Source organism: Salmo salar, chromosome ssa14, assembly GCF_905237065.1.
Source record: "Salmo salar chromosome ssa14, Ssal_v3.1, whole genome shotgun sequence".
Taxonomy (NCBI): Eukaryota; Metazoa; Chordata; class Actinopteri; order Salmoniformes; family Salmonidae; genus Salmo; species Salmo salar.
Genome location: NC_059455.1, coordinates 84561132 through 84585697, shown reverse-complemented (window position 1 = coordinate 84585697; position 24566 = coordinate 84561132). Strand labels below are relative to the sequence as shown.

General features: G+C 42.8%; 1 protein-coding gene across 5 annotated transcripts in view; it reads right to left on the bottom strand.

The window, feature by feature from the left end:
• The window catches only part of LOC106570463 (neurabin-1), a 140803-nt gene that overhangs the window by 67812 nt on the left and 48425 nt on the right, over positions 1–24566 (bottom strand). For 4 of the 5 annotated variants that reach the window (XM_014142825.2, XM_014142829.2, XM_014142830.2 and 1 more), the window contains exons 3-5: positions 22640–22772; positions 19330–19450; positions 5811–5930 (exon numbers count right to left, since the gene is read on the bottom strand). In XM_014142825.2, the coding sequence (XP_013998300.2) occupies positions 5811–5930; positions 19330–19450; positions 22640–22772 (374 nt within the window). The remainder of the gene's footprint in view (positions 1–5810; positions 5931–19329; positions 19451–22639; positions 22773–24566) is intronic. The other variant, XM_014142828.2, reaches the window with a different exon arrangement.

Sequence of the window (24566 nt, the reverse complement as noted above, 5' to 3'; positions counted from 1 at the left end):
AACTTGTTCTCAACTGGCCTACCTGGTTAAATAATGGTGAAATATATTTTTTAATTGTTGTGTCCTGTTAATTGTTACTCATTGAGTAGTATTATTTTTCCTATTAATATCTATCTGCGTCATCATGTGTCTACAATATATGTTTCTTTTGGCAATGTATGTGGTAACACTTACCATGCCAATAAAGCCGTTTGAATTTGACAAAGGGTGAAACAGAGAGAGAGAAACAGAGAGAGAGAGAGAGTGAATGAGAGAGAGAGAACAGGAGAGAGACAGAAATGGAGAGAGAGAGGCAGAGAGAGAGAGAGATATATATATATATATATATATATATATAGAGAGAGAGAGAGAGAGAGAGAGAGAAAGAGGGTCAGGCTTTCTTCCCCCATGTTCCCTCTCTACCACCCAGCATACACGGCATACAATGATGGGGTAGGCCGTCATGGTAAATAAGAATTTGTTCTTAACTGACTTGCCTAGTTAAATAAAGGTTCAATAAAAAAAAATACAAAATAAAATACCCAGTATACAGGAGGTAAAAACACAAATTTTTCTGGTTTCTCTCTCGTTTACTCCAAGATGGATCCCTCTATCTCAGTGGGAGAGCATATTTGACTGTGTCTCCAATCATCCGGAGTGTGCATGCTGATTACAGAGCTAGACTGGCTACATTCCAGAGTTAACTTTGATCTACATCTGAATCAGAATCACGGCGCGCGCTCCTCCATCTCTCCATCTAGCAGCTGACCTGGAAACAGTTTCCTCTTTCCCGGTAAAGCAACATGCAGGGGGGGGGGGGGGAGGTCTACCCTGCTTCTGGGAACAACAGCCATAATACCGACATGTCTTGTCCATTAGTATGTTGACAGACGGGCTGAGTCCCAAGTGGCATCCTATTCCCTTCCCTATATAGCAAACTCGGTCCTTCGGTGCACGTTTAGTTTTTGCCCTAACACTACACAGCTGATTCAAATGATCAAAGCTTGATGATTAGTTTAAAATTTTAATCAGCTGTGTAGAGTTAGGGCAAAAAATGTAAACGTGCACCCCTTGGGGTCCCGAGGACCGAGTTTGGGAAACCCTGCTATATAGTGTACTTCTTTGACAAGGGCCCTGATCAAAGGTAGTGCACTATATAGGGAATAAGGTGCCATTTGGGACACACAGGGCACTGGGGTTAGGGATGTCAGGGATGTCCGCATTATATTGCCTCACAACAGATATGCCCTCACTCAGTCAACCACGTGGGATGTTTTTTAATTGTGCTGTGTTTTAATATCTGGTTTATACAGTTGAAGTCAGAAGCTTACATACACTTAGGTTGGAGTCATTAAAATTTGTTTTTCAACCACTCCACAAATTTCTTGTTAACCTCTCTTGGGTAGGGGGCAGTATTTTGACGTCCGGATGAAAGGCGTGCCCGTAGTAAACTGCCTGCTACTCAGGCCCAGAAGGTAAGATATGCATATTATTAGTAGATTTGGATAGAAAACACTCTGACGTTTCTAAAACTGTTTGAATGATGTCTGTGAGTATAACAGAACTCATATGGCAGGCAAAGACCTGAGAAGAAATCCAACCAGGAAGTGTGGAAATCTGAGGTTTGTAGTTTTTCAAGTGATTCCCTATCCAATATACAGTGTCTGTGGGGTCATTTTGCACTTCCTAAGGCTTCCACTAGATGTCAACAGTCTTTAGAATGTTGTTTCATGCTTCTATAGTGAATGGGGAAAGAATAAGAGCATATGGAGTCATATGACTGTGAAAATGACATGAGCTCAATCGCGCGCGCTCCCGTGAGGGTTAGGTGTGTTCCTTTTAATTTCTGAGGACAAAGGAATCGTCCGGTTGGAATATTATGGAAGATGTATGATAAAAACATCCTAAAGATTGATTCTATACATCGTTTGACATGTTTCTACGAACTGTAATATAACTTTTTTGACTTTTCGTCTGAATTTACTGCACGAGCACAGTGCATTTGGATTACTCGACTGAACGCGCAAACAAAATGGAGGTATTTGGACATAAAGATGAACTTTATCAAACAAAACAAACATTTATTGTGGAACTGAGATTCCTGGGAGTGCATTCCGATGAAGATCATCAAAGGTAAGCGAATATTTATAATGTTATTTGTGACTTCTGTTGACTCCAAAATGGCGGGTATCTGTATGGCTTGTTTTGATGTCTGAGCGCTGTACTCAGATTATTGCAAAGTTTGCTTTCGCCGTAAAGATTTTTTGAAATCTGACACAATCTGTTGCATTAAGGAGAAGTGTATCTATAATTCTTTGAATAACATTTGTATATTTTATCAACGTTTATGATGATTATTTCTGTAAATTGATGTGCTCATTCCCCGGAGGTTTTGAGAGGCAAAACACTTCTGAACATTACACGCCAATGTAAAATGGTTTTTTGGATATAAATATGAACTTTATCGAGCAAAACATACATGTATTGTGTAACATGAAGTTCTATGAGTGCCATCTGATGAAGATCATCAAAGGTTTGTGATTCATTTTAGCTGTATTTCTGGTTTTTGTGACGCCTCTCCTTGCTTGGAAAATCGCTGTGTGGTTTTTCTTGTCTAGGCGCTGTCCTAACATAATCTAATGTTATGCTTTCGCCGTAAAGCCTTTTTGAAATCGGGCACTGTGGTTGGATTAACGAGAAGTGTATCTTTAAAATGGGTTATAATAGTTGTATGTTTGAGAAATTTGAATTATGAGATTTTTGTTGTTTTGAATTTGGCGCCCTGCTATTTCACTGGCTGTTGGCGAGTGTGTCCCACATACCCCAGAGAGGTTAACAAACTATAGTTTTGGCAAGTTGGTTAGGACATCTACTTTGTGCATGACACAAGTAATTTTTTCAACAATTGTTTACAGACAGATTATTTCACTTAAAATTCACTGTATCACAATTCCAGCGGGTCAGAAGTTTACATACACTAAGTTGACTGTGCCTTTAAACAGCTTGGAAAATTCCAGAAAATGATGTCATGGCTTTAGAAGCTTCTGATGGGCTATTTGACATCATTTGAGTCAATTGGAGGTGTACCTGCGGATGTATTTCAAGGCCTACCTTCAAACTCACTGCCTCTTTGCTTGACATCATGGGAAAATCTAAAGAAATCAGCCAAGACCTCAGAAAATAAATTGTAGACCTCCACAAGTCTTGTTAATCCTTGGGAGCAATTTCCAAATGCCTGAAGGTACCGCGTTCATCTGTACAAACAATAGTACACAAGTAATAAACACCATGGGATCACGCAGCCGTCATACCGCTTAGGAAGGAGACGCGTTCTCTCTCCTAGAGATGAACGTACCTTGGTGCGAAAAGTGTAAATCAATCCCAGAACAACAGCAAAGGACCTTGTGAAGATGCTGGAGGAAACAGGTAAGAAAAATTCTATATCCACAGTAAAACGAGTCCTATATCGACATAACCTGAAAGGCTGCTTAGCAAGGAAGAAGCCACTGCACCAAAAAAATGTCAGACTACGGTTTGCAACTGCACATGGGGACAAAGATTGTACTTCTTGGAGAAATGTCCTCTGGTCTGATGAAACAAAAATAGAACTGTTTGGCCATAATGACCATTGTTATGTTTGGAGGAAAAAGGGGGAGGCTTGCAAGCCGAAGAACACCGTCCCAACTGTGAAGCACGGGGATGGCAGCATCATGTTGTGGGGGTGCTTTGCTGCAGGAGGGACTGGTGCACTTTATAAAATAAATGGCATCATGAGGAAGGAAAATTATGTGGATATATTGAAGCAACATCTTAAGACATCAATCAGGAAGTTAAAGCTTGGTCACAAATGGGTCTTCCAAATAGACAATGATCCCAAGCATACTTCCAAATTTGTGGCAAAATGGCTTAAGGACAACAAAGTCATGGTATTGGAGTGACCATCACAACTCCCTGACCTCAATCCTATAGAAAAGTTGTGGGCAGAACTGAAAAAGGGTGTGCGAGCAAGGAGGCCTACAATCCTGACTCAGTTACACCAGCTCTGTCAGGAGGAATGGGACAAAATTCACCCAACTTTTTGTGGGAAGCTTGGGGAAGGTTACCCGAAACGTTACCCGAAACGTTTGACCCAAGTTAAACAAATTAAATGTCACGACTTCCTCTGAAGTCGGTCTCTCTCCTTGTTCGGGCGGCGTTCGGCGGTCGACGTCACCGGCCTTCTAGCCATCGCCAATCCACTTTTCATTTTCCATTTGTTTTGTCTTTGTTTTACACACCTGGTTTCAATTCCCCAATTACATGTTCATTATTTAACCCTCTGTTTTCCCCATGGTTTTTGTGCGTGTTTGTTTTATGTATTTCGGTCCTTTTGTGTGGGCTTGGCATTACTACATGTACTTGGTAATTTTGAGTAAAGTTACTTTTATTACTCATCTCTGCTGTCCTGCGCCTGACTCCTCTGCACCAGCTATGCCAAGACCATTACATTAAAGGCAATGCTACCAAATACTAATTGAGTGTATCTAAACTTCTGACCACTGGGAATGTGATGAAAGAAATAAAAGCTGAAATAAATCATTCTCTCTACTATTATTCTGACATTTCACATTCTTAAAATAAAGTAATGATCCTAACTGACCTAAGACAGGGAATCTTTACTAGGATTAAATGTCAGGAATTGTGAAAAACTGAGTTTAAATGTATTTGGCTAAGGTGTATGTAAACTTCCGACTTCAACTGTAAATGTGGTGGCAAAGATACGCTTTATTTTTTTTAGCCTTATGCTGGGTGACCAGTGAACTTGTGTGGTTTAAGAGACCTGGATGACATCGTAAGTCAGGGTTAAATTTAGTTGAAATGGCGAATCTGGGGCACAGGGCGATCAAACCCAGGGAGGATAGAGAGAGAGAGAGGGAAGGATTTACTGGACAGGAGGAAGAAGAAAGTGAATGAAAAAGGAGATAGAGAGGAGAGGATAGGAGAGAAGAGGAAAGAACAGAACAGAAGAGAAATGGCAGTGTTTAATATCACTTTCTCTTATAGGCAGCCACATCTCTTTGCTGCTGCTGTCCATACTTCAATCAATATTTGCTCATCAAACAGCCATGTGTTCATGGGAACAATATGCTGCAATAGAGTTTGACATGTCCTTCCTCTCCAGCCCTCATCCCCTGAGTACCAATCACACCAGTAAGTAGATATGGCTTCTCCTCTGACCATGTCTGTGTCTCTTCCATGCTGTGCTCCTATATTGACTGTTCTGCTCTGTAGATTGGAGGCCTGCTACTCTCTTACAATGATACATTTCCACGCTATTGATATTATGCTAATGAATGCATGAATGGGGGTCTGCCAAAACAGTTTTCACATGTAAGCTATGTTGTGTGTTCGTGTAGCAGTTTTGGTGGTCTGCAGTTTGAAAACATTAACAGTAAATTGGGTTAAGTTTAAAGACACTTTAGCAAGCCTTTATTCATATTAAAAATCTGATTTATTGATTTCTCCATGTGGTCTGTATTAAAGGGCACTACATTTAATAGAAGAGGTTTTTAAAATTCAATATCGGTACACAATCTCTACTTAAAATATCAAATCCACGCAAAAGGACAACCAATGCATTATTTCTCATGTGCAGAAAGGTTGACTATCTGGCAGACTACTATATAAAGTGTAGCAGTATACATTGAGTTATCCCCCCTTACAATGCCGTTTTAACTAAACAGACCATGGCTGATGCCCATGACGGCTGTGGTTTATTCCACTTTATGGTACTGTGGACTCTGTATAAATAAATGAAAATAAAATGTTACGGATGTGGCAGTTGATCTTACCTAACCACTCCCTGGGTGTTCCTCAGGACGGAGGCAGCGAAGCTCTGGGTCACCCCCACCAGACTGGTGCCGTCCACCTCCACGATCTGGTCGTTCACCTTGATCCTACGACACAACACACTGAGGTCACAGAAAGGTCACACACAGGTTAGAGATACACGTTACTGAGCTGTGGCTTGGCTGGTCTAGTGGTAAAGCCATAGCCTCTGGTACACATGTCTACGGCATAGGTTTGAATCAGGCCAACTACTTGTCATTCTCTCTCTATCTGTTATGTTCAATGACATTTTTTTTAAATATGAAAACAAACAAAAAGTAATTGTATACAGTTGAAGTGGGAAGTTTACATACACTTTGGTTGGAGTCATTAAAACTCATTTTTCAACCACTCCACAAATGTCTTGTTAAAACTTCTTAAGGCTAGGGGGCAGTATTTTGACATCCGGATGAAAAGCGTGCCCAAAGTAAACTGCGTGTTACTCAGGCCCAGAATCTAGGATATGAAAACACTCTAAAGTTTCTAAAACTGTTAAAATAATGTCTGTGAGTATAACAGAACTGATTTGGCAGGTGAAACCCCGAGGACAAACCATCCAGGGGGAAATAAATTGAGGTCATAGGATTTCCGAATGGCTTTCTATGCGAAACCCTATTTATGAGGAACCTGGTTGCAGTTCCTATGGCATCCACTAGATGTCAACAGTCTTTAGAAATTGGTCGATGTTTTCCTTTTGAGAAATGAAGAAGTAGGGCTATTCATTCCATGTGTCACTCTGAAGATCCCTACTATTTTGGTGCGCGTGAACAGGAATGCGCTCTGTGTTATTTTTCTTCGGTATTGGAAACAGATTATCCCGTCTTAAATTTGATCGATTATTTACATTTTAGGATACCTGAGGTTGGATTAGGAATGTTGTTTGAAATGTTTGGACCAAGTTTACAGGTAACTTATTAGATACTTTGCAGTCATGTTGGGCGAGTAGAAACCGGTGTATTTCTGAATCAAACGCTCCAAATAAATGGACATTTTGGGGATATAAAGAAGGAACAAAACGACTATTCATTGTGTCACTGAGACATTGTGTCACTGAGACATTTGGAATTGCAAAAAGAAGATCTTCAAAGGTAAGGCATTATTATATCGTTATTTCTGACTTTTGTGTCGCACCTGCGTGGCTGAAAAGTAATTTTCATGTGTTTGTATGCTGAGCGCTGTCCTCAGATAATCGCATGGTCTGCTTTCGCCGTAAAGCCTTTTTGAAATCTTACACAGCGGCTGGATTAACAAGAAGTTAAGCTTTATTTTGATGTATTACACTCATATTTTCGTGAATGTTGAATATTGATATTCCTGTAGTTTGAATTTGGCGCTCTGCAATTTCACTGGATGTTGTCAAATCGATCCCGCTAAAGGGATTGGCGCGTGAAGGGATCACTAACAGGTTAACAAACTATAGTTTTGGTAAGTCGGTTAGGACATCTACTTTGTGCATGACACAAGTCATTTTTCCAACAATTGTTTACAGATTATTACAGCTATTCCATGCGAGAAATTGCCAAGAAACTGAAGTTCTCGTACAATGCTATGTACTACTCCCTTCACAGAACAGCGCAAACTGGCTAACCAGAATAGAAAGAGGAGTGGGAGGTCCCGGTGCACAACTGAGCAAGAGGATAAGTACATTAGAGTGTCTAGTTTGAGAAACACAGGCCTCACAAGTCCTCAACTGGCAGCTTCATTAATAAATAGTACCTGCAAAACACTCGTTTCAACATCAACAGTGAAGAGGTGACTCCGGGATGCTGGCCTTCTAGGCAGAGTTCCTCTGTCCAGTGACTGTGTTCTTTTGCCCATCTTAATCTTTTCTTTTTATTGGCCAGTCTGAGACATGGCTTGTTCCTTGCAGCTCTGCCTAGAAGGCTAGCATCCTGGAGTCGTCTCTTCACTGTTGACGTTGAGACTGGTGTTTTGCGGGTACTATTTAATGAAGCTGCCAGTTGAGAACTTGTGAGCCGGCTGTTTCTTAAACTATACACTCTAATGTACTTGTCCTCTTGCTCAGTTGTGCACCGGTGTTACGAACCTCTTTGGCCCAGCGGTCTAGGGGGGATGGATACGAGACCCGTAACATAAATCATGCAAATTATAATCGTGACATGTAACAGTGAGAACCAAAAACCACAGACAACTGAAATCTACCGTCAAACTCAAAAGGTTTATTTTAAACACACGGTAAAGGGGTGTGGGAAAAGGGGCTGAGCTGGACCCAAGCAACGAAACAATAATCCAAAACCACCCCTAAGCTAGACTAGCCTATTTCAACAACAGCTAGCTAACTAACCAAAAATACAGTGGGTGGTCCGCCCAGTTCTAACTATGGTACTTAGACACAGTATTCCTACGGGTAATGTATGCCCATGGGCGACTTGTCTTGGTACCCCCTTTTCCCACCAAACAAACAAACAGTCAAATAACAAAACAATACTCACAGGATTACCGGACAAATGTGACATGTAGTTTGCAAAAACAAAAGAGATCAATACAGAGAGAGAGAGACACGGGGAGATAGAGATTGGACACAAGAGCGAATGAGCACAAAGATTGATCACAGAGTGAGAATGAGCTCGCGAGATAAAAATGAGCTCTGGGAGAAAACAACTGACTGGGTTTTTAAACCAAGGGAAAGGGACTGTGATTGGTTGAGGGAGAAGGAACAGGTGTCTTCTGATTGGGGACTGATGATTGTCACCTGTGATGGGGAGAAGGAGAGAAAAGAAACACACAGGATACACACTTGTATCCGTAACACTCCCACCCTTAAAAGAGCAACCCCCAGGGGGGATTGCGACTAAAAGTATGTACACAGTTTATACAAAAGTATCTACAATGAATACTCACAAAATCAAAGTCAATCTTCCGAAACATACAAAAATTATTACACACGAGACAAAGCATCTGCTAACATATTTTCAGAACCCTTTTTGTGGCAAATCTCCAAATTATAATTTTGTACAATAAGAGCCCAACGCATAAGGCGCTGGTTCTGGTTGTACATACGGTGGAGAAACACTAAGGGGTTATGGTCCGTATATACAGTCACAGGTAGGGCACTAGACCCTATGTACACCTCAAAATATTGCAGAGCTAACAACAACGCTAGAGCTTCTTGCTCGATGGTGGCATAGTTTGTCTGACATTTGTTAAATTTTCTGGAGAAATAACACACCGGATGATCCAGTCCACTCTTGTCCTGCTGAAGTAGAACAGCACCAGCACCTCTGGCACTAGCATCTACCTCAAGTTTAAATGGTTTTTCAAAATACGGAGCTGCAAGTACAGGGGTATTACATAATAGTGCTTTAGCAGTTTCAAAAGCTACCTTACAGTCCGGGGACCACACAAACGATCTTGCCGGACTGAGCAAATCGGTCAATGGAGCAACTACCGCAGAGAAGTTTTTACAGAAGCTACGGTAGTAGCCAACCATCCCCAAAAAGCGGCGTAGCTCGTCTGGTGGTAGGCGCAGGGAATGCAGTGATAGCCAAGACCTTAGCATCAACAGGGCGCACCTGTCCATGGCCTACCTCTTTGCCGAGATAGGTAACAGTGGCCTTCCCAAACTCGCACTTTGCCAAGTTCAGGGTTAAAGAAGCAGCGGCCAAACGTTCACATACTACCCTTAGAGAGTTAACATGATCTGTCCACTCAGATGAATAAATCACTAGATCATCTAGATATGCACTACAATTAGGAACGCCAGCTAATACGGTGTTAACCAGTCGTTGAAAAGTGGCTGGTGCATTTCGCATCCCAAAAGCCATGACAGAGTATTGTAGGAAGTTGTCTGGGGTAACAAAGGCAGAAATCTCAGAAGCACGTGAGGTTAACGGAACCTGCCAGTAACCTTTTAAGAGGTCCAACTTAGTTACATAAGTAGCAGCACCAACAGTGTCAATACAGTCGTCCAGTCTGGGTAACGGGAAAGAATCTGGCAATGTGACAGAATTTACCTTTCGATAATCCGTACATAACCTGGACGTACCATCAGGTTTAGGAACCAGAATGCAAGGAGAACTCCAAGGGCTTGAACTTGGCGTGGCCAGGTCATTTTCCAACAAATATTTCACTTCATCCCTCATTATCTTCCTCTTAGAAGCATTGACACGATATGGGTGTTGCTTGATAGGGGCAGCATTTCCAACATTAATGTCATGTTCCAACACATTTGTGCGAGTAGGAACGTCATTAAAGAGACATGGAAAACTGTGGAGTAGCCTCACAATATCGTCGGCCTGTCCTTCCGTTAAGTGAACCAGACCTGACTGGAGAGACATCAGCATTTCTGAGTTGGGCAATCTAACACACTGCTGCTGAGTATTGCGCAACTCCAATCCATCTCCATCAACATCATCAATATGACAGTCCACTATCATAGCCGTAGAAGCAGCAGAAATAGCAGTAACTTCCGCTGTGGTTGAACCATCTACCTGGGTGATGGGTCGGGTTTGGTATGCTTTCAACATGTTAATGTGGCACACACGAGATTGCCGTTTTCTATCAGGAGTTTGAAGCACATAATCAGTTTCACTTAACTGCTTTTCAATCAAATAAGGACCAGAGAAACGAGCTGACAGTGAAGATCCTGGAACAGGCAATAACACCAGCACTTGGTCACCTGGCTGTAGTGGACGAGAAACAGCCTGTTTATCATAGTGTCTTTTCATACTTGTTTGTGAGGAAGACAGAGCTTCCTTAGCGAGAGCACAGGCTTGGTGTAGGCGCTCACGAAAGCGACTCAACGTAGTCCAACACATTCTCTTCTTCCGTACACAACTCTTGGGACAAAAACTGTTCTTTAAGGACTTTCATTGGTCCTCTCACTGTGTGACCAAACACTAGTTCAGCTGGGCTGAACCCTAGGGACTCCTGTACAGTTTCACGAGCAGCAAACAAAACTAGAGGAACTCCCTCATCCCAATCTTTCTCAGATTCCAAACAATATTTACGTAGCATAGACTTCAGTGTCTGATGCCATCGTTCAAGCGCACCCTGAGACTCTGGGTGATATGCGCTTGATACACGGTGCGCAACTGACAAGGATTTTAACACCTGCTTGAAGAGCTTTGACAGGAAATTTGTACCTTGATCAGTTTGTACCACCTTAGGTAACCCGAATGTCGTGAAGAACTTAATTAAGGCTTTACTCACCACTGGAGCTGTAATCCTTCTCAGAGGAATGGCTTCGGGGTATCTTGTTGCCATACACATTATCGTTAACAGAAACTGGTTACCCGATTTTGTCTTCGGTAACGGTCCAACACAATCAACCACCACATGTTCAAATGGTTCACCTATGACAGGTATAGGACAAAGAGGAGCAGGAGGAATAACCTGATTTGGTTTTCCTGTAACCTGACATGTGTGACATGTCCGACAGAACTGAGCCACATCTTGTTTTAAACCTGGCCAAAAGAAATGTCGAAGGATCCGATCATAAGTCTTCGTGATCCCTAAGTGTCCAGACCACTGGTGATCATGAGCAAGGGATAACACATTGTGTCGAAAGGCTGTAGGAATCACTATTTGGTAAACAGCATTCCAATCTCCCTCCGCGCCACCATGGGATGTCCATTTACGCATGAGGAGATTACCATCAAGAAAGTAAGCCACATTCTTCTTCTTTACCTCTTCCAATGAGACAACACTAGAAAAACATTTAGCAAGCTTGTTGTCAACCTTCTGGTTAGCAATCAGCTGCTCACGAGTGACTGGTAACTGTATTGCCTCAGCAATAAGTTCAACATACTTCGATTCTTCCCTTGTCTGTTTGTCAGAGGTGATCAGCTTCGCAGAGGTAGTACACAACCCATCCTCTTGATCATCTTCTTTGAACAGAACAGTGTTCGACAAATCTATCACGTCACCCACTTGTCTTGCCTGAGCACGAGTGACAGCACAAGCGGGGAACACATGGGGATAACTCTGTGCCAACTCATTGGAGAGAGAGTGGTCACTTTTATCCAACACTTCCAATACGGGTACTACCTTTCCTCCAGCAATATCGTTACCCATTATAAAGGTCACACCTTTTACTGGCAACATAGGACGTACCCCCACTCTGAATATTCCACTGATCAACTCAGAGTGTACATTCACAAAGTGCAATGGCACTGGGACAAAACCCATTTCAATACCCTGAACTAACACACTGGAACCACAGTATGTATTGTCGGATAAGGGCAACACATCAGACAATATAAATGACTGTGCCGCACCAGTATCTCTAAGGATTTTAACAGGACGCTGAGATGCTTCGTCATTCGCTATGGACACAAACCCCTCGAAAATGAACGGTTCGTAACTGCGGTCGGGTACTGAGACTTTCAAACTACATTTACCCTGAGGCACTGGTTTCGTTTCAGACCTCACAACAGTACGAATTAGCCCAACACCTGTCGGCGGCTTTGCACGAATAGGCATCCCTTGTTTGCGTTTTAGTAGGAAGCAATCATTAATCATATGTCCCACTTTATGACAATAGAAACAGGGACGCTCATTTTTCTGGCGTGCTTGATATACTGCGGGCCGACCAGGACTAAAAGTAGGCAACTCAGTAGCTCTACTCTCAGTATGAGCCGAAAACACACTCTTGTGCGTCAACACAAACTCGTCTGCCAACACAGACGCTTCTGACAGGGAGGATACTTTCTGTTCATTTAGGTATACTACAATGCGTTCGGGTAAACAATTTTTAAACTCTTCCAACAAAATTAACTCCCGGAGAGAGTTGAAATTAGTTACCTTACTAGCAGCATGCCATTTATCAAACAGATTTCCCTTGTCTCTAGCAAACTCCACATAAGTCTTATTAGAAGACTTTCTATGAGACCTAAATCTCTGTCGGTATGCCTCAGGCACAAGCTCATAAGCGCGAAGAACGGTAGCTTTGACCACTTCATAGTTCAAACTATCTTCCAGAGGTAGCGCTGATAAAACCTCTTGGGCTTTACCAGTTAATTTACATTGTAGCAATAAACACCATACTTCTTCAGGCCATTTCAAGGCTACAGCTATACGTTCAAACACACAAAAATAGGAGTCAACCTCTGACTCTCTAAACAAAGGTACTAAGGCAATCTGCCTACTAATGTCAAACGTGTTGGAAGCTACAGCTGGTGAGGACGACTCACTAACAGGCACAGTAGGAACGAAGGCTAGCCTCGCTGTCTCTGCTTCCAGTTCCATTTGGCGCATTTTGAAATCCATCTGCCGCTGTTCTCTTTCTTTTTCAGCCTCTATTTTACAGATTTCCAACTGCCGCTGTTCTCTTTCTTTTTCTGCCTCAAGTTTACACATTTCTAACTGGAGATTTTCTCGCCTAATTTGGGCTCTCTCTTCTGCCTCCAGTTGAAACTGTATAGAACGGACATCCCTTCTGGCATCACCAGTTGACAGTGGGGAGAGTGGATCAAAACGGGGCAATGTAGCTGGAGCTTTAGCCTCGCCTTCGGTCTCAGACACCGACGGGCTTACAGGAGCAGCAACATCCCCTACAGGGGTAGTAGGCTCAGGCAGCGGTAACACAAGCACCTGCTCTTTCAACAATACATTTAACACTAGTTTCTTAACCTCCGCCTTAACTAAATTGTGAGAAATAGACAATGAATAATGTTCTGCCAAGGTCATTAAATCAATTTTACGACATTTATTAAACACCTCCCACAAAGGGTTATCCAAAAAGGATTTCAACTCAAAAGTAGCCATCTTGAACTACTACCAAACACAAAAGCCAACAAATAGCAAACACTAATGCTTATGACGCTCAACACTGACTAACCACACAATAACAATCTGCATGAGCGGTATGGGCGTCAGTAATGACAGATCCCGGATGAGCCCCCACTTATGTTACGAACCTCTTTGGCCCAGCGGTCTAGGGGGGATGGATACGAGACCCGTAACATAAATCATGCAAATTATAATCGTGACATGTAACAGTGAGAACCAAAAACCACAGACAACTGAAATCTACCGTCAAACTCAAAAGGTTTATTTTAAACACACGGTAAAGGGGTGTGGGAAAAGGGGCTGAGCTGGACCCAAGCAACGAAACAATAATCCAAAACCACCCCTAAGCTAGACTAGCCTATTTCAACAACAGCTAGCTAACTAACCAAAAATACAGTGGGTGGTCCGCCCAGTTCTAACTATGGTACTTAGACACAGTATTCCTACGGGTAATGTATGCCCATGGGCGACTTGTCTTGGTACCCCCTTTTCCCACCAAACAAACAAACAGTCAAATAACAAAACAATACTCACAGGATTACCGGACAAATGTGACATGTAGTTTGCAAAAACAAAAGAGATCAATACAGAGAGAGAGAGACACGGGGAGATAGAGATTGGACACAAGAGCGAATGAGCACAAAGATTGATCACAGAGTGAGAATGAGCTCGCGAGATAAAAATGAGCTCTGGGAGAAAACAACTGACTGGGTTTTTAAACCAAGGGAAAGGGACTGTGATTGGTTGAGGGAGAAGGAACAGGTGTCTTCTGATTGGGGACTGATGATTGTCACCTGTGATGGGGAGAAGGAGAGAAAAGAAACACACAGGATACACACTTGTATCCGTAACAACCGGGGCCTCCCACTCCTCTTTCTATTCTGGTTAGAGCCAGTTTGTGCTGTTCTGTGAAGGGAGTAGTACATAGCATTGTATGAGAACTTCAATTTCTTGGCAATTTCTTGCATGGAATAGCCTTCATTTCTCAGAACATGAATAGACTGACGAGTTTCAGAAGAAAGTGATTTTTTCTGGCCATTTTGATCCTGTAATCGAACCCACAAATGCTGATGCTCCAGATACTCAACTCGTCTAAAGAAGGCCAGTTTTATTGCTTCTTTAATCAGCATAACAGTTTTCAGCTGTGGAACATAATTGCAAAAGGGTTTTCTAATGATCAATTAGCCTTTTAAAATGATAAACTTGGATTAGCTAACACAACGTGCCATTGGAACACAAGAGTGATGGTTGCTGATAATGGGCCTCTGTACACCTATGTAGATATTCCATAAAAAACAGCCGCTTCCAGATATAATAGTCATTTGCAACATTAACAATGTCTACACTGTATTTCTGATCATTTTGATGTTATTTTAATGGACAAAAAAATAGTTTTTCTTTCAAAAACAAGGACATTTCGAAGTGACCCCAAACTTTTGAACGGTAGTGTATATACATATATAAAAGGATCCACTGTGCAGTAGTAGACTATGCACTGATGTGGTGCTTTGCAGAGTGATAAAAAAAGTCAATGTTGAGTAAGGGATGCTTAGAAAATATCTAATCGAAGTCAGATTTCATAATCTGCTTTTGAAAATGTATTATCACATGATGTGAGCTGAGTGTTCAGTGGTGCAAAATGGTGCAATAGCTAATTATCAAACTACTGAATACAGTACAGCTAGACATGTCTTGAGGCAACCATTCTCCATTACAAGAGTGGAGCAGCACTATTGCCGAACAGACAGAAAGCATTACATTCAAACTGTGGGGTTAGCTTGGACATGACCGGATGTGTAGCTATCGCTGCCTGCTAGCGCCCAGGGCTTGTGAGCCAACACCAATTTGGTCAACAGAGGAAACAAGGTTATCAGAATGTTTGCATCCCCAAATGGCACCCTATTCCCTACTTAGTGCACTACATTTGACCAGGGCCCATAGAGAACACAGTGCCATTTGGGACGCAGACACAGCCTGTGACAAGGCTGTTGTGGTGACAGTTCTTTAACAAAACAATAATGAATAGGCTGCCTATTTTAAAATTCCATTTTGATTTAACAATTTGAATATAATAATGAATTTAGATAACATTAGCGTGAAAGTCCAGGGCATGTTTTTCCTAAGTCCCATTTTTCTGTTCATAGATCTTCTATGGTCGCAATAACATTATAATACCCATGTAACAAAGCATCAATACAGTGGATGTCCAAGCTATTCTGAGAAGTTAAACGTACACTTAAAACGTGTCAAACCTAACACTGTCTGACCTAACAGCAGTTTACAGTCTGAATCACTGTGGCATCACATCCACAACTCAGCCTGTCATGGTGGACAAACACAGATATGATTACTGACATACTGTATGGTGTCAGACAGCCAGACGGAATGCAAACCACTTCAGACAGACAGACAGAATACAAACCACCTAACACAGACAGACAGACTAACCATCGGCATTGCAACACTGTCAACCACTTCATGTGACATTGAGTGGTTGCATATGACACTTTTTAGGGCTTTTCTATCATACAGGGCCTAGGACAACAGTAATCATGAAAGCCCGGACACGGTTGCGGTCAATTCCATTTCAATTCAGTCATAATCTCAGTTTCCTTTTCTGAATTGACTGAATTTAAATGGAATTGATCCTGACTCTGGACCCGGCGGAGAAGACATTGGCTCACCAGACAGACCTCTGTAGGCCGAAGCAGTGCCTTCCTGTCAGAGCGAGACCAGACTATTAAGCGCGCGTGCGCACACACACACACACACACACACACACACACACACACACACACACACACACACACACACACACACACACACACACACACCTACCAGACGAGCTAAATGACTTCTATGCTTGCTTCGAGGCAAGCAACATGGAGCCATGCATGAGAGCACCAGCTGTTCTGGACGACTGTGTGATCACACTCTCTGCAGCCGGCAGAGGAAGACCTTTAAACAGGTTAACATTCACAAGGCCGCAGGGCCAGACGGATTACTAGGATGTGTACTCAGAGCACAAACTGACCAGCTGGCAAGTGTCTTCACTGATATTTTGAACCTCTCCCTGACCCAGTCTGTAATACCTACATGTTTTAAGCAGACTACCATAGCCCCTGTGCCCAAGAAAGCCAAGATCACCTGTCAAAATCACTATCGCCTCATAGCACTCATATCTGTAGCCACGAAATGCTTTAAAAGCCTGGTCATGGCTCACATCAACACCATCATCCCAGACACCCTGGACCCACTCCAATTTGCATACCGCCCCAATAGATCCACAGGTGATGCAATCTCACATGGAACACCAATGTGAGAATGCTGTTCATTGACTACAGCTCAGCGTTCAACACCATAGTTCCCTCCAAGCGCATCACTGAGCTAAGGATCCTGAGACTGAACACCTCCCTCTGCAACTGGATCCTGGATTTCCTGACGTCCCGTCCCCAGGTGGTAAGGGTAGGCAACAAGACATCCATCACGCTGACCCTCAACATGGGGGCCCCTCAGGGGTGCGTGCTTAGTCCCCTTCTGTACTCCCTGTTCACCCATGACTGTGTGGCCAAGCACGACTCCAACACCATCATTAAGTTTGCTGATGACACAACGGTGGTAGGCCTGATCACCGATGATGATGAGACAGCCTATAGGGAGGTCAGAGACCTGGTAGTGTGATGCCAGGACAACAACATCTTCCTCAAAGTCAGAAAGACAAAGGAGCTGATTGTGGACTACAGGAAACGGAGGGCTGAGCATGACCCCATTCACATCAACAGGGCTGTAATGGAGCAGGTCGAAAGCTTCAAGTTCCTCGTGTCCACATCACTAAGGATCTATCATGGTCCACACACACCAACACAGTCATAAAGAGGGCACAGCAATGCCTCGTCCCCTTAGGAGGCTGAAAAGATTTGACATGGGCCCTCAGATCCTCAAAAAGTTATACAGCTGCACCATTAAGAGCATCTTGACTGGCTGTATCACCGCTTGGTATGACAACTGCTTGGCATCCAACTGCAAGGCACTACTGAGGGTAGTGCCATCCAGGACCACTATACCCGGCGGTGGCCAGCCACCCAAGTCATAGACTGTTCTCTCTGCTACCGGATGGAAAGCGGTACCAATGCCCCAAGTCTGTAACCAACAGGACCCTGAACAGCTTCTACCCCCAAGCCATAGTTGGGGGTAGAAGTAAAATAGTAAAATAGTTCACCATATAGCTACCTGGACTATCTGCATTGACCTTTTTTGCATAAACGTTTTTGACTCATCACATATGCTGCTGTTACTGTTTATTATCTATCCTGTTGCCTAGTCAATTTATTCCAAGTTATATGTACATATCTACCTAATTTCCTCGTACCCCAGCACATCGAATCAGTACTGGTACCCCGTGTATATAGCCAAGTTATCGTTAGTCATTGTGTATTCATTATTACTTTTATTATTACATGTTATTACTCTCTGCATTGTTAGGAAGGGTCCAGTAAGTAAGCATTTCACTGTTAGTCTACACCTGTTGTTTACGAAGTATGTGAAAAATACAATTTGATTTGGTTTATTGATTTGATTTGACAAACACAAACACACACACACACACACACACACACACACAGGCCTCTCTGTCTCACATTAAATCTCTCACCAAGAGCACTTTCCGATTATCCTTCAGATTTAAGCGAGTTGTGGGGTTGGACTGAGAGGCTCAGTGGAAGATGATACAGAGGTGTTTTCTCTCTCTCCCTGTGTCTGCATGCGTCCGTGTATGTGTGCATGTGTGACTATGAAACCTGATCTCTGTGTTGAGTGATTCCTCACGAAACCTAGACAAAAAAAGACCATGATTTGGGGGATTTTCACGAAATGTAATCCATAGAATAGTCCTTTGGAGGAAGGATTTTGGACATATTTGACATGTGTATCTAAAAGCAGAAATGAGAAATAATATTTTGCATATTTATGACATTTTGGCCTTACCCAGTCCTCCTTTAAGACTCCATAGTGTTTCATTGGTAGGTGCAACAAAGCAAACATTGGTGTCATATGAAGCTTTACCGCTTGCTCTGTAATATGAGTAGTATTTAGATAATTTTGTTAAATTGTTTTATATTAGTTTATGAATATTAAAAATATAAACATGAATATTGAAAATCAAAAAATATTTGGATTTTTTTTTAAATACATTGTTGAACATAATATAGTTTATGTGCATATGAAAGTTCCAGATTGGGATCTCTGCTACTTTTAGAGTTATGATCCAATTTGTAAGCCTTACCAACAGAGTGAATGTGAAAATGGATTCAAAATGGTCGCCATCTGCTGGTGACTTGCAGGATGTGCAATGTTACAAGTAAGTGGAGCACTGTGATTGGTTACATTGCCTACTATCCCAATTTCTCTTTATAAAATGGGCCATAACTTTAACACTAGCAGAGATCTCTGGAACTTTGATATGCCAGTAGACTATATTATGTTATATTATATTAGCGTGCACCCACGCACACACACGCACACATTGTTTCCTGCAGCTGCAGAGTGTGGTAACATCCCAGAGCTGTTGCTTAAATTTCAGGCCGTGCCTCCCTCCTGACTGTAATCCCAGACCCCTGCTGCTAAATCTCTCTGGGCCATGAGGACTAGTGTGTGTGTGTGTGTGTGTGTGTGTGTGTGTGTGTGTGTACAGGGATTGAATTGGCACCTTCTCAGGAAGCAGAGAGCTCTTACCTGTCATCTCTCTCAGCTGCCCCGCCCTCGATGACAGTCTTGACGAAGATGCCAAGTTTCTCCAGACCGGCGTCAGCACCCACTCCCATTCCTATGATACTGATACCAAGGCCATCGTCATCTGGGCAGAGAGGAGACAGGGGTTATACAATGGCAAGTGTGTATGTGTTTGTGTCATAGAGAGAGAGGGGGGGCGTGCCCTGTGTGTGTGTTTCAGTCAATACCATCCTTAATGTCAGCCCTCTGACTGTGGGTAGGAGGCGAGGGATGGATGCATAGATGGATAGATAGATAGATAGATAGATAGAATATCTATCCATCTACCAGCATGTTACATGTGCAAAAAGAGGAATAAAAACTCTAGACCACCTTTACTCCACACACAGAGACGTGTATAAAGCCCCATCTCCCATTTGGCAAATCTGACCATAAATCTATCCTACTGATTTATGCTTACAAGCAAAAACTAAAGCAGGAAGTACCAGTGACTCGCTCAATGCGGAAGTGGTCAGATGACGCAGATGCTAAGCTACAGGACTGTATTGCTAGCACAGACTGGAATATGTTCCGAGACTCATCCGATGTCATTGAGGAGTACACCACATCCGTCACCAGCTTCATCAATAAGTGCATCAACGAAGTTGTCCCCACAGTGACCATGCGTACATACCCCAACCAAAAGCCATGGATTACAGGCAACATCCGCACTGAGCTAAAGGGTAGAGCTGCCGCTTTCAAGGAGCAGGACTCTAAGCCGGACGCTTATAAGAAATCCCACTATGCCCTGCGACGAATCATCAAACAGGCAAAGCGTAACTACTGGACTAAGATTGAATCCTACTTCACCGGCTTCGACGCTTGTCAGATGTGGCTGGGCTTGCAAACTATTACAGACTACAAAGGGAATCCCAGCCGCGAGCTGCCCAGTGACACAAGCCTACCAGACGAGCTAAATGACTTCCATGTGTGCTTCGAGGCAAGCAACACTGAAGCATGCATGAGAGCACAAGCTGTTCCGGACGACTGTGTGATCACTCTCACCATAGCCGATGTGGGTAAGACCTTTAAACAGGTCAACCTTCACAAGGCTGCAGGGACAGATGGATTACCAGGACATGTAATCCGAGCATGCGGTGACCAACTGGCAAAGGAGGGCCGAGCACGCTGCCATTCTCATCGACGGGGCTGTAGTGGAGCAGGTTGAGATCTTCAAGTTCCTGGGTGTCCACATCACCAACAAACTACCATGGTCCAAACACACCAAGACAGTCGTGAAGAGGGCATGACAATGCCTATTCCCCCTCAGGAGACTGAAAAGATTTAGCTTGGGTTTCAGGATCCTCAAAAAGTTCTACAGCTGCGACATCGAGAGCATCCTGACTGGTTGCATCACTGCCTGGTATGGCAACTGCTCTGCCTCCGACCACAAGGCGCTAAAGAGGGTAGTGCGTGCGGCCCAGTACATCACTGGGGCCAAGCCTCCTGCCATCCAGGACCACTATACCAGGTGGTGTCAGAGGAAGGCCCTAAAAATGAACAAAGACTCCAGCCACTAGTCATTGACTGTTCTCTCTGCTACCGCACAGCAAGCGGTACCGGAGCGCCAAATCTAGAAGGCTCCTTAACAGCTTCTATCCCCAAGCTATAAGACTGATGAACAATTCATCAAATGGCTACTCGAACTATTTGCATTGACAGCTACTCGCTGTTTATTATCTATTATCTATGCATAATCACTTTACCCCTACCTACATGTATATATTACCTCAATTACCTCGACTAACCTGTACCTCCAGCACATTAACTCGGTACCGGTACCCCCTGTATATAACCTCATTATTGTTATTTTATTGTTGCTCTTTAATTTTGTACTTTAGTTCATTTAATAAATATTTTTCTTAACTCTTATTTTTCTTAAAACGGCATTGTTGGTTAAGGGCTTGTAAGTAAGCATTTCACGGTAAGATCTACCTACACCTGTTGTATTCGGCGCATGTGACAAATAAAATGTGATTTGAATTTAATTGAATTTCAAAGTGGAATAAAAATATGAAGAAAAAAAAAAGATCTTTATTTGATAAGTATTCAACACCCTGAATCAGTACATGTTAGAATCACCTTTGGAAGTGATTACAGTTGTGAGTCTTTGTGGGTAAGTCGCTAAGAGCTTTGCACACCTGGATTGTACACAATTCTTCAAATTGGTTGTTGATCATTGCCAGACTGACATTTTCAAGCCTTGACATACATTTTCAAGCTGATTTAAGTCAAAACTGTAACTAGGCCACTTAGGAATGTCATCTTGGTAAGCAACTCCAGTGTAGATTTGGCCTTGTGTTTTTTGTCTTGCTGAAAGGTGAATTTGTCTTTCAGTGTCTGGTGGAAAGCAGACTGAAGCAGGTTTTTCTCTAGGATTTTGCTTGTGCTTAGCTCTATTCCATTTATTTTTATCCTAAAAAACTCCCTAGTCCTTGCCGATGACAAGCATACCAATAACATGATGCAGCCACCACTATGCTTGAAAATATGAAGAGAGGTAATTAGTGAAGTTGGATTTGCTCCAAACATAACGCTTTGTATTCAGGCCATGAAGTTAATTTCTTTGCCAAATCTTTTGCAGTTTTACTTCAGTGCCTTATTGCAAACAGGATGCAAGTTTTGGAGAAAAAAAATTCTGTACAGCCTTCATTTTTCTCACTCTGTAATTTAGGTTAGTATTGTGGAGTAACTACAATGTTGTTGATCCATTGTCAGTTTTCTCCTATCACAGCCGCTGTCTGCTTTTTTATTTTGACCCATCTACCAATCGGTGTCCTTCGTTACTAGGCATTGGAAAACCTCCCTGGTCTTTGTAGTTGAATCTGTGCTTGTAATTCACTGCTCGATTGAGGGACATCACAGATAATTGTATGTGTGGGGTACAGAGATGAGATAGCCATTAAAACATAATGTTAAACACTATTATTGCACACAGAGTGAGTCCATGCAACTTATTATGTGACTTGTCAAGCAAATTTCCACTCCTCAACTTATTTAGGCTTGCCATAGCAATGGGGTTGAATACTTATTGACTGAAGACATTTTAGCTTTTAATTTTGTATTACTTTGTAAAAATGTCTAAAAACAATTCCACTTTGACATTATGTGTAGGCCAGTGACCAAAAAAATTTCATACATTTTAGATTCAGGCTGTAACTGAACAAACTGTGAATAAAATCAAGGGGTGTGAATACTTTCTGAAGGCACTGTACATGAAGTGTGTAGGGGGTAGGGAGTGAAGAGATAGGGATCGGCCCCAGGGTCTATGTACCTTTCTCCAGCTCTACAGGGAAGAGCTCCAGTTTCTCCACCCTCTTCTCCAGCTCGTACTCTGCTGACGAGGCCACCGGGTCCACCTCCTCATTCCTCCTGTCATAGTCCTCGTTACAGTAGGTGTTGAACACCTGCAGACACATACAAACACACTTGTTAGCTACCACACTGAGTTCACTTTTTACACAAGCTACGTTTGGGGGAATCATATTTTGTTATTGAGTAGTTGGTAACAAGACATATACAGTAGTATAAGTATATTGTGCAAGACCACATGTCATTAGATGAGAGGTACTACAAGTGCTTGAAATATGTTAATAAAGATTATATTTTCATCCAGTCCAGTGAAGAGCTTTGGTGGATATGTGCAGTTCAGTATACTGATGTCTGGCTGTGTTGAACCAGGGAGTTTAGGAGTATAGGCTACATAACTACTGGTGTCTCTACTTTAAATGTCATATATGTTATTAGAAACCGGCTTGTTCGAGCGTTGAATGCTGATTGGCTGACAGCCGTGGTATTTCAGACCGTATACCACGAGTATGACAAAACATGTATTTTTACTCTTCTGATTACATTGGTAACCAGTTTATGATAGCAATAAGGCACCTCAGGGGTTTGTGGTATATGGCCAATATACCTCTGCATTGCGTCGTACCGAGGAACAGAGCTTAGCAGTGGTATATTGGCCATATACCACGCCCCCTAGGGCCTTCTTGCTTAATTCTACTATTATTATATATATAATATATTACATTAGCACTAACACATCCTCACCCTGGAGGAGTATGAGGTCCATAGAGACAGAGGAGAAAAGGGGGCGAGTTGTCGTCCTTGAGCTTGGACATAGTGATGGTCATCTTCTGAAACGCTACCAGTCATTTCCACTCCCCTTCAGCCTGAGAGATTCTGTTGCTCACTCTGGTGTGAAAGGGCCGATGCACGCACTCCTGTCACTGACCGCACACCACATCCCAGACTGATACAAGGTCTCTGTGTCAGCTCAGCTCTGAACCGCCAACACCCAGCCGGGTGACAAACACACACCTGGGCCCACACAGCGTCTCAGAGTAGGAGTGCCCGCCTATGTAATCCCCCCGCCTATGTAATCTTATTCATTATTATCTAAAAGGCTAAACTGATCCTAGGTCAGCATTCCTACTCTGAGCTCTGCACTGCCAACACCCACCCTGGTGACAAACTAACAAACACCTGGCATGGTGTATTCAGTAGGGTTAACCAGTAAGGTGAAAGGAAGAGTGGAAATAGCCTCACAGGATCCCCTATTCAACACGACAGACAGTCATATCTGTTCTACATAACGCATTTCTATCTGAACACCCGGCTACTGCAGAACAGGTTACAGGTGTTGTGTGTTGATTGTTTTCATTTGTTTGCAGACAAGCAGTGACAAGACATGTCAGATTTAGCAGATTCAGCAGAGTCTGTGTCAGTCTTCGACTCTCCATAATAAGCAACATCAGGAGAATGACAATGCGTCATGATTAATAATATGTCATGATTAATATGCCAGAATATCTCATCTGTGAAGAACACATTAATCAGAACAGAACAGAAGTGCCTGATGAAGACAGCCACTCAAACTGCTACAATAACAGAGAGATGCTGTCTGTGTCACACCCTGATCTGTTTCACCTGTCTTTGTGCTTGTCTCCACCCCCGTCCAGGTGTCGCCCATCTTCCCCATTATCCTCTGTGTATTTATACCTGTGTTCTCTGTTTGTCTGTTGCCAGTATGTTTTGTTTGTGAAACCTACCAGCGTTTGTTCCCCTGATCCTGCCGGTTTCTTGCTCCTGTTTTCTAGTCCTTCCTGGTTTTGACCGTTCCGCCTGCCCTGACCCTGAGACTGCCTGCCATTCTAGACCCTTTGCACCCTCTCTGGATTATTGACCCCTGCCTGCCT